The sequence below is a fragment of the Xiphias gladius genome, chromosome 15, assembly GCF_016859285.1.
Source record: "Xiphias gladius isolate SHS-SW01 ecotype Sanya breed wild chromosome 15, ASM1685928v1, whole genome shotgun sequence".
Classification (NCBI taxonomy): Eukaryota; Metazoa; Chordata; class Actinopteri; order Istiophoriformes; family Xiphiidae; genus Xiphias; species Xiphias gladius.
Window position 1 is genome coordinate 23,919,869 of NC_053414.1, and position 12,885 is coordinate 23,932,753.

Here is a 12,885-nt window from a genome sequence, read left to right on the forward strand (position 1 = left end):
GGTAGCCTATGAAATTTATCTAATATCAATGAAACTGACCGGGGTGGTACAAAGAAAACAAAGTTACTTGAATCAGGTGAGCATATGAATTAATAATTAATTTAAATTTCATATACACAGGCTCTGTAGGCTCTGAAGTACTAACAATTACTAATTATTAATTTTGTTTTTAGGTGGTGAATTGTAAAGTGTTCACATATCTGCCAGGGGCACTCCGACGTAATACCTTTACACCCTGACAGGGTACATGGTACATGAGTGCAGCTGGACAGTAAATATATTATAAAATACATATATTCTATACATCCTTCGCGAATATTTGTTTATATACAAATTATGATGAGATTCAAATATTTTGTGAATATTCCTTGAAATGTGTGAGCTTTTTGGCGAAACTGTCAGCAACCATGGGCAACAGCCTCGGCAAAAATTGATCAAGTGCAACAATAAACATTTACTCAAAGTAACTAAACTATCTGACTTTGTAGAGGAACATGAATAGTTTGCTGAATCTTCATAACCTACACACAGCAGCATCAGCTATTTAGTGAACTTTTTTTAGCCTTTTTCCTCGAGGGCAAATGACGGAACTTTTGTTTGCACTTCACTGGAATTGCCATGACCACGCACATGAAGGTGGTTAACACTAACAGTGACAGCTCATTGTGCTGTGAGGGCCAGGGCTAGGGATATGTTGATTGACAGCGAGATAGTCCAGTCGATTCATGTGCAAGCCTTATGTAAACAGTGGATGTGCAGAGATAGATTCCCATATGTTTTTTAAAAGGGTTTAGAATACTAAAATATTTTAACAATCATTTTTGCAAATACATTTTCAAATGTTTTTATCTGAAAATACATTTGAAAATGTATTTTGTGACAGAATAAATGAAAACGAACATTTAATGATAATTTTATATGTTTCTTATGTTGTTTTTATGGATTCACTTGAGCACCAAATGCAAAACTTTTTTCAGTCACTTGATAGAACAGCTCATCCCTCTATTGGAAGTACTGAACACATCAATAATTATTACAGTGGCACACTACTTGAACAAAACCCTAGTTTTTGTTCAAGTAGAGTACACTAAAAGTTAATGGAAGATCTGCCTTTAATGCAACTAAAAATCTCCTATTTTTGTTGATTCTCTATTCTACACATGAACTTCATTCTCTATGAAGATGTTTTCATCTAAGGTCATCGTTTTTATGCTCCGGTACCCCTGTAGAAACCAGACATAATTACAACCTAAAATATTGTGTCACCATTTAAAATTACTGACCCCACCCTGGCCAGTGCATTATAAAATGCCAGTGGTGGTATATGTGGGTGAAAGCATGCCTGTGTATTTTCCCTGAGCTCAGCCATTCCTTCGACTCCAGCTGACCGCTCAGCTGTGCCTGTCGCATTCTGCAGCACAAACTGTTTCCATATCTCACACACTCTCACACTGAAAGGTTAGCATTAAGACCCCTGTGCAGAGGGATAAGTGTGTCCCGAATTAGTGAGGATGCCAAGGCGAGCTGGGTTGTTGCCAGGGTGGGCTGCCAAGGGGTGTTGGGTGTTGCTGTGGTCTGTTGGGTTTCTGCTGTGTGGCCTGTTTGCATGTCGGCAGTGCGCAGGGCACGTGTGCTGTGGTCGTCTACAACCCAAGACAAACACACACACACATACAGTCGTTTAGTGTGTGTATATATATAGGTCATCCTGTCATGTCTTTAGGGTCTATCTTAAACCTTCAAGCTATGTGTTTAATGTCTCCCTCTACGTCTTGCTCTCTTCCCTACTCTTTCTCACTTCTTCATGTGTATTCATAGGCTTTTTGCACACGTGAAAATCATTTTAGATCAACAAATTAAGTACTACGACTATGAATACAATAATAGAAAGGCTCTAGTTACAAACTGGAGGCATGAAGTTTGAAAGATGCTGGGGGGAAAGTCTTAACAAAATATGTAAATGACTTGCATTATAGGAAGTGAAGGATCAAGTGTTTTTGGTGTTTTGCCCATGCCAGGGACAATAATAATAATAATAAAATGTCCAATGTTACTGAACAAAAGAAATTTAAAAAAAAAAAAAAAAAAGCCAAAAATGTACCTGAGACACAATTATTGGCACCCTTCACTAATATTTGGTTGCAGAACCTTTGGCAACAACGGCAGCCTCTAAATGTTTCTAGTAGACATCTAGAAGCTTCTTGCATCTGTCTGCTGGTAGTTTCTGCTTCTCTTCCATTACTGTGAGTTCAAGCTCTTTTAAGTTTGGAGGAGTCCTTTTTCAATGGCAGATTTCAGCTTTCTCCAAAGGTTTTCAATGGGGTTTAGGTCAGAACTTATTGCTGGCCAGTTTAAAACAGTCCAGCTTTTCCTTTTCAAATGTTCTGTTGTGCTGCTGGATGTGTGCTTTGTGTCGTTGTCCTGCTGAAAGACCCAAGACCTTCGCCTCAAACCTAGTTTTCTGACACTGGGTAACACATTTCGCTGTAAAATGCCTGGGTAATGTTCTGATTTCATCCTTTGATACATTCAATGCCTCCAGTTCCAGAGGCAATAAAGCAGCTCCACAGCATGATAGAGCCTCCACCATGTTTTACTGTAGGTAGAGTGATCTTTTCCTTATGGGCTTCATTTCGCCGCCTATAAACAAACTGATGCACTCCATCCCCAAAGAGCTCTACTTCGGTTTCATATTTTCATTGAACATTGTCCCAGACAGACTGTGGCTTGAATATCAAAGCTTTTCCAAACATTCATCTAGCCTTTTTGTGTCTTTCTTTCAACAGTGGTGTCCTCCTTGGCCTTCGCCCAGGGAGTCCTACTTGGTTTAGTGTGCAGCGGATGGTAGAGGCTGAAACCAGCACTCCAGATTGGTCCAGGTCAGCCTGAAGCTCTTTAGATGTTTTGTGTGGTGTTTTTTTTCCACAACCTGCATCAACCCTCAAAGACTTCTCTCACTGAGTTTCTTCGTAGCACCACGTCCTGGAAGCGGCTTGACAGTTTTATGACTGTGAAACTTCTTGATAACATTACGAACTGTGAAACAGGGATTTCAGGATCTTTGATTATTGCCTTGTAGCCTTTGGTATCGTTATGTTTTCTGATAATAGCATTTCTCATGCTCTCAGACAGCTCTCTTGTCTTCACCATTGTGAAAAAGAAACTGGAAACAATCAGCCCCTTTTTATGCTGTAAAACCATCATTCATTGATTAATTCAGGTCATGTGAACACTGAAAATTAAGCACAGGTGAGTTTCATTTGTTTTTTCTTTTGTTTGAGGAATTAATTTAAATTCATCAAAAAGGTTCCAATGATTGTGTCAAGTATACATTTTATGTATGTATTTTTTTATATCATTATATGAAAGTATTTTTTTTTATGTTCAGTAACTTTCGACATTTTATTCAAATATTTTGAAAAAATTTGAATTTGAATCTGTTTCTGAAGATGTTCTAAATTCTGTACTTAAAATTCAAGGGTGCCGTTAATTTCAACCAGGACTTTATCTCTCACTCTCAGTGCTCTAGTGGTAGTATTACTACAGACTTTTCAGAACACCTTCATGGTCAAAATGTATGATGCCAGACATGGACAAAGAATGACTCATTTCCCTCTATAATACAGCACACGTGGTTTGTCTCTGCAGAGGGAGGTGTGTGTGTATGTATGTGTGCTTGTGTGTGTGTGTGTGTGTGTGTGTGTGTGTGGGAGGGGACATTCCTTCCATTCTTGTTCTTCCTGAGGAAAGAGGGAAAGCACTAGACACACACAACTGCTGACTGCAGAAGGAGGGAGAGGTGCACATACACCCCTATAAAGTTATTCACACATCCGCCTGTTCTTTCAGCTCTCCACCCATCAAGCCCTCACAATCTCAACCATTTTTTCGTCTAAAAGTAGCTTTTTATTTTGACAAGCAAGTTTCTGCTGCTATCGGGCTACATTACTGAACCCCTACATGAAGTATACAATTTATATCCTGTAACTTCAGCGCTCTAGAGGTTGCCTGTTTAGACACAGTTTAAGCTCATATGATCAATCACACTGCAGGAATCCTCTTTCACGAAACTCAAGGGTAAAACAGCATATTGGCTACTGAACTGCACCTGGTTGACTATGGTAGGAAATATCATTCCTTCTCCTTCTTTCACTCAGCAGTGAATGCATGCAAACACACACATACACACACAGGGAAAGAGGATGCCAACCAGAACAGTGGCTCATCAAAGCGCCACAGGGGTGGCGACGCCAGCACTGACGCACTGCTGCTCTCCTGCCAGCCAATGGTCACTGACCACTCATAATGGTTTTTTCTTTTGGGCTGTTAGATGGATATTATCTCCTTGTTTGGATCCATGTGTGCCAACATAAAGGCGAATAACTTTCGGTCCTTCATTTTTTGGTCCTACGACTAACTTCGCTTGCCAGTTGTTTTTCATTATCTGCACCCCGACCACACTGAGCCTTACTGTGCCATACAGAATATGGCACATAGGGACAGGATTGTTGATAAAATGTAATGAAGTGTCCTTATACCAGGACATATAGTTCATACTGGCCCATTCACAAACAGAAAGGGAGTTAAATGGTTATCAAACAGAAAAGCAGGCTGAAGGATTGTGTTTTATTTTATGTAAATATAAAGACCCTTTGAACTCATTAGCAAAACCCACACACACACAAACTTAGTACATAAAGACTCACAGAGCTGCATACTGTACACTTCTGTCAGAAGACTCCTATATTTTACAGGAAGCTTTTTACAAAGCAAACTTTCATTTCAAGAATGATCACAAAAGCAGTGTCGTCATGAGAATAAAAACTTTAGGCAGTTAGGGCACAAATTTAATTTAAGCTTACCATCCATTCATTCATTCCCTGTCTCACTTGTGCACAAACACATTTACACACACAGTATACAAGCAGAGTCAAATGGGGACGTTTCAGTTTAGGTAGCGCGTTGGCTACTAAAATGTTCAAACTGTCCAACTGTCTTTTCTGCTGCAAAGCAAAAGCAAGTTGCACAGCACTGCAGAGTCTGCAGAAGTAGGCTTTAGTGATGGCCAGGGGAAAGTAACCCTGCCTATCTCTCCGTGAGCCTCTACGATTATGTCACTTCATCCTGTAAATTTCTGCCTGTTCTGATCTTTCAGTCTGTCTCTATTTGACAGGGGTTTGTTCCTGCTTTCTCTGCTCTGATGTACAGCTTCAGGAAGTCATTGTAGCGAGGCGCACAGCCAAGCCAGGCTTCACCAAAATGGACGGAGCCAGTCAAAAGGTACTCATCCCCTCCAGGATGGACACCGCACTGTGAGGGAATATTGACACGTCCACTCCAGCTCCGCCCTCTGGCTCCACCCCGAGCAAACACCCCACTCTTCTGACGGAACAGCCGGCTCAGGGTCACCACAACAGGGGAGTGGTCGTTAGTACCTGACGCCACACCTTGAAAGATGCCACTTCCAACTACAGAGACAGGAACAGGAGAGATAAAGAGATGAAGATTAAGTCAATAAATAAATATTAGCTAAAATTGAGCGTGAATTAAAGCTTTCTCTTAAAAAAAGTTTAATCAAAAATCAATAAATGGATTACCAAGCAAGATATAATGTGTTCTATCTAGCTTTTTATATTTTCCAGTCTTTGTGCTAAGATTAACCGGCTGCCAGCCATAGATTCATATTGACCGTGCAGACATGACAATGGTATTGATCCTCTGATCTAACTTTCTGCAAAAAGGGAATAAGTGTATTTTCGAAAAATGTCAAACATTTCCATGAATGTGTTCTTTGTGTATGTATTTACCAAAGTCACTGGTACACACAGCCATGAGGAGCTCTTCATCTGAACAGGGTTTACAGGTGACTTATATGGAAAACATGGAAAACAGAAAATAACATAAAACACTCTTTGTTAAATAATTTTACAAACATCTGAAACCACAGAAGCTCTTATTTTGACAATCCATTGTCTTTCCTCATTAGCTTTTGTGTCACCCTGAAATATTCTTCACCCTCAGTCTGTTCCCTGTCCTCCCTGTTTTCTTTGTGATGCTTGGTGTTTATGAGACATCGAAAGAAATAGAGAACATGTGAATGAGAACAGCAGGTGAGGGAAGAGACGTAATCAGAGCATTACCCCTTGAACCTGTCAGCTATGAAAACAGCTATAAAACACCCAGATACACACACACACACACACACACACACACACACACACACACACACACACACACACACACACACACACACACAGGCCTGGAAAGGCTTTCCTCTGTCTCATTAGGAGAGCAGTCCAGCCTTCCTCGCCACCCAAAATTCCCTTCTTTTAGCAGGGATCTGTTCTTGATTGACAGCTGAGACGATTGGCTGACCCTTGTGCTTGACCCTAACAAGACCTTTCAATTGGCCTGCTTTTTTTCATAAGACTGGCTGAGACAAGGGAGTGTGGGGGCAAGGAGGTGGGGGAGGAGAGAGTGTCAGAGAGGCGCAACATGTAGGTGGGATGAAGAAACAAGTTTGAAACAATAAGGAGGCCTGTCGCACACATGCCCTTTTTTTTCTTAACTCAACTCTAGTTGTCATGTTCACTTTATGTCAGTGAACTGTGTCAAGTACGAGGAGTTTAACAGACCATTTTAGCCAATTACCTGCAAATTACACATAATTTACAAAGCAACTGACAGCGTGAAGGTCACCTACCAAAAAAACTGAAACCTACGAGTTAATTGATCACAGTGAATATTTAGTCTTTTTTCAATTTTATCTTTTAGTGTTATCATCTATTATCATCTGGTGATAATTGTGCAAACAGGAAGAATGTATTCTAAGCTCTTGCTTGTTTGTGCATTCAAGTGCACAAACAAGCTGCCTTGCAGCAAGATTTTTAATGCAATGCCAATTCTGAATTCTGCTCTTCACCAAGCCAGTGTGCCGATTGTTTATCTTCCAGATATGTTCTTTGTCAACAACAGATTATAAATGCAATGAATTTTGACAGCCAACTCTTCCAGAACTGGATATCAGAGTTACATTAAGGCACCAACAATAAAGAATTTTTAAACAGACCCTGTTCACAACTGCATTGAGATTCAAATATCATCAAAAACAGTCTAAAATCGAGTGATAGGGTTTGGAAAATGGCCAGCAGTATTGTTAACAATAATCAAAGTCATTACTATGATCTTACATTTTATGGCTAGAGATTTATGCCACTAGAGAAATAAAACATGAACTAGACATTCTGAACTTGGAAGTGACCAGTGAAACTACGTACTTGATCTTTAAAAATGAGCTAGAGAAAAACAGAAAGAAAATGTAGTATCACTGTTCATAAGCTCATCACAGATCACTGCCAATGCATAACACATGAGCTGAATACAATTAAGGTCCCTATCTTTTTGTACTTGAGGAATCCATGTTTAACAGCGTTCACTTACCTACGCCAGGGTGCAGAAATGGGTACATGTGGGCCCCAGGCCCCTGACTGGGCACCAGTTCGTACTGAAAAGCCGTGATCTTCCGGCTGATGTCCGTCTGTGGGATGGCTTCCACGAAGAGAGCCCCCTCTGCCAGGCTGAAACAGTGCACTGTGCCCTGAGCCTGGTCCATCTCTGCCAGCAGCAGCCTCAGATCTCCAGCACGCTCCAGATACACATGAGAACCCTGAAACGGGAGGGCCAGGAGGACACCTATTCAGAAAAGCTACATCCACTTGACAAATCCTACTGCAAAGGTATTATTCTGATCGTCAAGCCTGAAAACCACATAACTCTGGCCTTCACTGGGATTCATGCAAACTCTAGACACCTTGATGCAAAGGTGGTGTCGTACTCTACCTGGGAGTAGGTATGGGGTTTGATGCACACATGGAGACCTGCCATGTGTCCAGCTGAAGACTCAGTGTTTGGCCGCAGGTTGACAATGATGGCCCCAATGGGGTAGAGCCACTCCAGAGACCCCTGAGAGCAGCGAAGGTAGACCTGCTCCACATCTCTGCGATGAGACTCATGGCTCAAACCGCTGTAGAGGAGAAGACAGATTGTCTTTTGACATTTGTCAAATTAGGCATGTTGACTCTTATCCAGAGTGCAGAATAACATCAGATGTCTTAATCATCAAAATCAAATGAAGACAGTGAAAAATGATGAAAATATTTCTGCTACTTGATAGAAAAACAGGGTTAAAGAAACATATAGATGGGATTTATTTTTGGATACTGCAACATTCACTAAGAGAAAGTCTGCCAGCAATTCTTTCAGTCTGGACTGATGTGGTCCCTTTGTCTCTGATGTGGATAAGCTACCCCACAATCCGATTGGGCTATTAAGCCATTAGCAGTTCGAGGCAGGTAACCTTTACAGCAAGGAGTGCAAAGTACAGGCTTTCATTTTTTATGACTTAAGGACTTGGAGGAGTGATCAAAGACTGCATATGGCTGTATTTACTTAAAGATAGGAACCGGAGCACAGACATTCCTGTGACCACAAGTACATTTCGGAAATCTTAAAGGGAGCATATTTAAGATGTTGCACCAGCGGGAGAAAGTTGTCAAAACAGTCACTCAAAGTCAAATGAAGCCACCTGTCTTGTCCACATAACTTGTTTTAGTCCTGTTGTGAGAGATTTTACTTTCTGAGCAGAGTGATTTTGTGAAAAGGTTTAAAGATGTTCATATGGATTACTGATATCTGACAGCATTCGGTTTCTGTGTAGTCACCACAAGCTGTGGCACAAAACAGCCAAAAATATCCTTAAACTCCACTGCACATCTGTGGCAGCAACACGCTACATTAAAAAAACACTTATTTTACCCTGACCTTCCAGTGCTCTTCCTGAGAATCCCATCAAATCTTAAATGAACATCCATGCCTCTAATTACTCATTTGAGCATCGAAATCCCGTGTAATGGACAACAGACCCGCTTCAAAGACACAACCTCCGTCTCACACACGACCCAAGTTCCTCTCATGACTCGGGATCTCCAGAATTTCACAAAAAAAGATGACATTTCCTTGTGGACTTCTTTAAGGAAATAATGCATGCCTGTAGCATCCCTGCATGGAGTTTGTTTTCTTTGCCACCCGCTCCTAAACTGGGACTGGTCAGAAGTCCTTTGTTCGGCTCCATCCTCACCTTCCTCGCCAGCTACACTGGTCGCTGGAGTACTGCGCCGCCGCCCGACACAGGAGCACAGCTGTGATCCAGTGCACAGCCCACGGCCGGAGCATGGTGCAGCCAGTCCAGCCCCGGCGGTCACCGGATCCCGCACACCAGACCGGCCAGCCGCGCGCTCTGCAGCCCCCCGGACCTAAGCGATCCGGTGAAAGATCCCCCCGGAGCTCCGTCCAGCGCGCGCAGGATACATGGCGGGTTCAGCCGAGGCAAAGACTGCGTCTGAGCCACGAGAACATGTTGACAAGACGTTTGTAAAAGGGGGCCGTGTGCGCGCGCAGCCGGACAACAGAAACTGTGTTAAAAAAAAAAAAAAAAAAAAAGTCTTTGCTGCGTGCGCTCTGCTTCACGTCACCGGGGGCGCGTGCCAGCAGCCGACTGCGCTTGAGTGACACGCGAGCGCTCGCGCCAAGCCACGCCCACGCGCCCCCCCCTGAGACTTGTGAGAGCAGAGAGCCCTCGAGCTCTCATCTCAGCGCCGAAGACACCATCAGACGTTCACCTGAACTGAACCGGACCGGATAACTGGTGCAGGGCACGATGGCGATGAGTCAGTGTACGGACGTTCTGAAACGTAAACAACAGAGAACAACAGAAAGAAAGAAAGAAGGAAAAAGAAAGAAGCCTAATAGATGAAACTTGGCCCACAAATGGCAGAGTGCATTCAGCCAAGTCCACATCCATTTGCCATATAGCTTTCCTGGATAAGTTCCATTCTACTCAGCCTCCTTACGTTAGCTCCTTACGAGGGCTACGTCAGTCCTCACTGGTTCCTCGCGGTGCCAGAGGCAAACAGCACAAGCCGGTGTGTGTGTGTGTGTGTGTGTGTGTGTGTGTTTGTGTGCCTGTCGGCTTTATAAACAGATGGATCATATTAACGCAGTGAAAATCAGAGCAGCATGCAGGTCTGGAGCAGCAGTATCCCATGACTTCTACATCTCCCTCTCACATCTATCAGCACTTAGGAAATAGTCAAAGCCCTGCTGTTTAACACCGTTATATATATATATATATATATATATATATATATATATATATATATATATATATGGGGTATAGGTTTAGCCATTTCATTGCCACGTCGCCTGACGTGAGGCTAGAACTAACATTGCTGTACCATTCCTATTATAACTCAGCCGTGTTATCTCTAAGGCCTTTTCCTCCCTTTTGGAGAAAGAAGTCCCCCTGACATAACACGAAGTCACACACGTGCTCTAAACGCCTGTTTGGTTCTCGGGCGGTTTTCCCGTGAGAAAACAGTCGGAGCGGCAGGCATGTTACTGACTCGTCACATTCCCCCGGACAGCCAGAGCTCTGCAACGCATTTCGTGAAATACCGAAACACAGACTCCCTTACAGCCCCCCCCCGCGCGCGCATCCCACTCCAACACCCACACACACCCTCGCTTCCGTAGAGCATTTCCAATACTGCTCGCGCTGTTTTACTTTAACTGGTCTACCAGTTAAAGCACCAGGACTCACTGAGGAGCCTCTGCAACAGGAATGAAACGGAGTAAAGCTCCACCTGATAAAAAGGCACCCTTTATAACGCCTCTAAAAGTCGCAAATAACGTTAATAAATCATTTGCTAAAGCATTATAAACCAGTTATACGCCATTAAGGAAGACAACTTTTGGGTTGCCAGTTTATGAAAAATCCCTTTGACTAACTGGACCGTATGACCACTTGGCGTCTACAGAAGGGCTGAGGATCCATTTGTTAACAAGTCATTATGAAAAACATGTATAGCATGATTACCAAATAGAAAGGACGACCACCAGCAAAAAGGATTTTTCATAACCTGGCAACCCAGAATTTCTTTTTAATGGTTTTTGATTGATGAACAAAGCATTATCCTTCGATTTACTGAAAATTAATAAAGCCATTAGTAACAACTTATAAACCCTTCATAAAAAGTGGCTTATTAGAAAGTGGTGCCACTATGGTTAAAAAAATAAAAATCGATCTGCACTGAAGGACAGCCTCATTAAGCGCAGGCGGGCAGGCACTCAGTCCTCATACTGAATGACCAGACAGGGAGGGTATTTTCAACATTCGCCTTATGTCTCTTTGCATAAAGCACAACATCCGTTCCACTGTAAAACACATTTCCCCCCCCAAGTCCCTCGATTTGCAATAGATTCAATTTCACCATAAACACGACACAAGCCCAGAGAGTTGGAGGTTGCAGAGGAAGCCTGAGCTGCTGATGTGCTGCTTGACCTCATGTGCTCCTTCACCATGTGAAATATTTACAGAGCGGCAGAGCCCCTGACCTGCTCCCCTTATCCCCCTGCCGTCACCTGGCACTGCTCAAGCGGCCTGACAGGAGGAACGCTCCGTCTGTCCGCACACTACTTCCTCATGAAGCCACACACACACACATTCCTCTAACTCTGATTTCAACCTTCATGACCTTTATTTCCTTTTTGCTCGCGAGCAGCACACTCCTCTCTCTTTTTGAAAAGCTTTATTTATTCACAGGGGCCAACTTATTAGCCGCACTGGATCTGCTGGGAGGTTGACTGCCATGCTCAATGGTAGTTTGACAGTAGTTGTTGAAGAGGGAAGAACATAAATCATAACTACTGGCTTCCAAAGGAAGAGAGCAGGAATTACAGGAGCAGTAAAACTGAGGAAAATGGAGCAGCGTAGCCCCAGCATGTTATCATTCTCTCCTTTTCAGGGACACAGACACACACACACATATACACACTTTACTTGGAAAAAGACAGATGTTGAAAGAAAAGGAATGTGGTGTCATTTCAGGTGAATGGAAAAGGCTCCAGTGTTTGACCTCGTGAGCTCTATTCACCCAAACACACCCAACTCTTATCTCTTTCTCCTATCAGCTGCCCTGCCGGAGAACATGCAGCTGTATAAGTGTGTATGCGTGCATTCTTTTCTACACGTGCAGGTTTATTTGACCAGCGAGGGCAAGCAGGCTCCAGGGTCAGGGTCATTCATTGTGTGTGTGTGTGTGTGTGTGTGTGTTATCAGGTCTGATGGCTGCAGAGAGACAGAGTGTAAACACTGCGTAAAGCTCTGTTTACTCTCTTTCTGAGTCTCTTTCATAGATTCTCCATTAGAGCTTGCTCTGATCACCTACCAAGTGCTTTATCATGAGGGCAGAGTGGGGAAAGGGGACAGGATGTATTGGACAGAGTGTGGTCTCACTTAAACAACTCACTTTGATTCCTTACATTCTAAAATATATAGAGTCCATTTGCTGGACATTTATCCAAAGCACCACACTTTGAATATGAGTGGCCACAAAGAACTGTCATGCCTGCTGACTGCTGATCTCAAATACAGTATTCTAGCAAAATGCATGGTGAGCAGAGGTTATAAATGTATTCACTGTCCATTCAATAGCTAAAGTACATTTGAGGCTGCTGTGAATATTATTAGTTTAGCAGGCATTTGGTCATAATCCATACATTGAACAAAGGGAAATTTTGACCCGATGATGGCACTACAGTAGAAGAGAGTGTCTGAGGATCATTAAATTGATTAAGGTCCCCCTTTGGGGACCACGGATGTCTGCACTAAATATCATGTCAATCCATTCAATCCTGGTCGTGACATTTCATTGGATCCCCAAAGTATCATCAATCTATCTATCGATAGAGATCCATAGAATCTATCGATAGAGATAGAGATAGAGAATTTCATGGCAATCTATCCACATAGTTTTTGAGATATTCTGA

General features: G+C 42.7%; 1 protein-coding gene across 1 annotated transcript; it reads right to left on the bottom strand.

The window, feature by feature from the left end:
* Positions 1-4,619: 4,619 nt before the first annotated feature.
* Positions 4,620-9,414, bottom strand: LOC120799654 (meteorin-like protein). The gene is made up of 5 exons (XM_040144903.1): positions 9,137-9,414; positions 7,840-8,023; positions 7,441-7,666; positions 5,808-5,867; positions 4,620-5,468 (listed from the first exon to the last, which is right to left on the bottom strand). Exons 1-5 carry the CDS (start codon positions 9,229-9,231, stop codon positions 5,152-5,154), a joined length of 882 nt encoding a protein of 293 aa, XP_040000837.1. The 5' UTR covers positions 9,232-9,414; the 3' UTR covers positions 4,620-5,151.
* Positions 9,415-12,885: the final 3,471 nt, after the last annotated feature.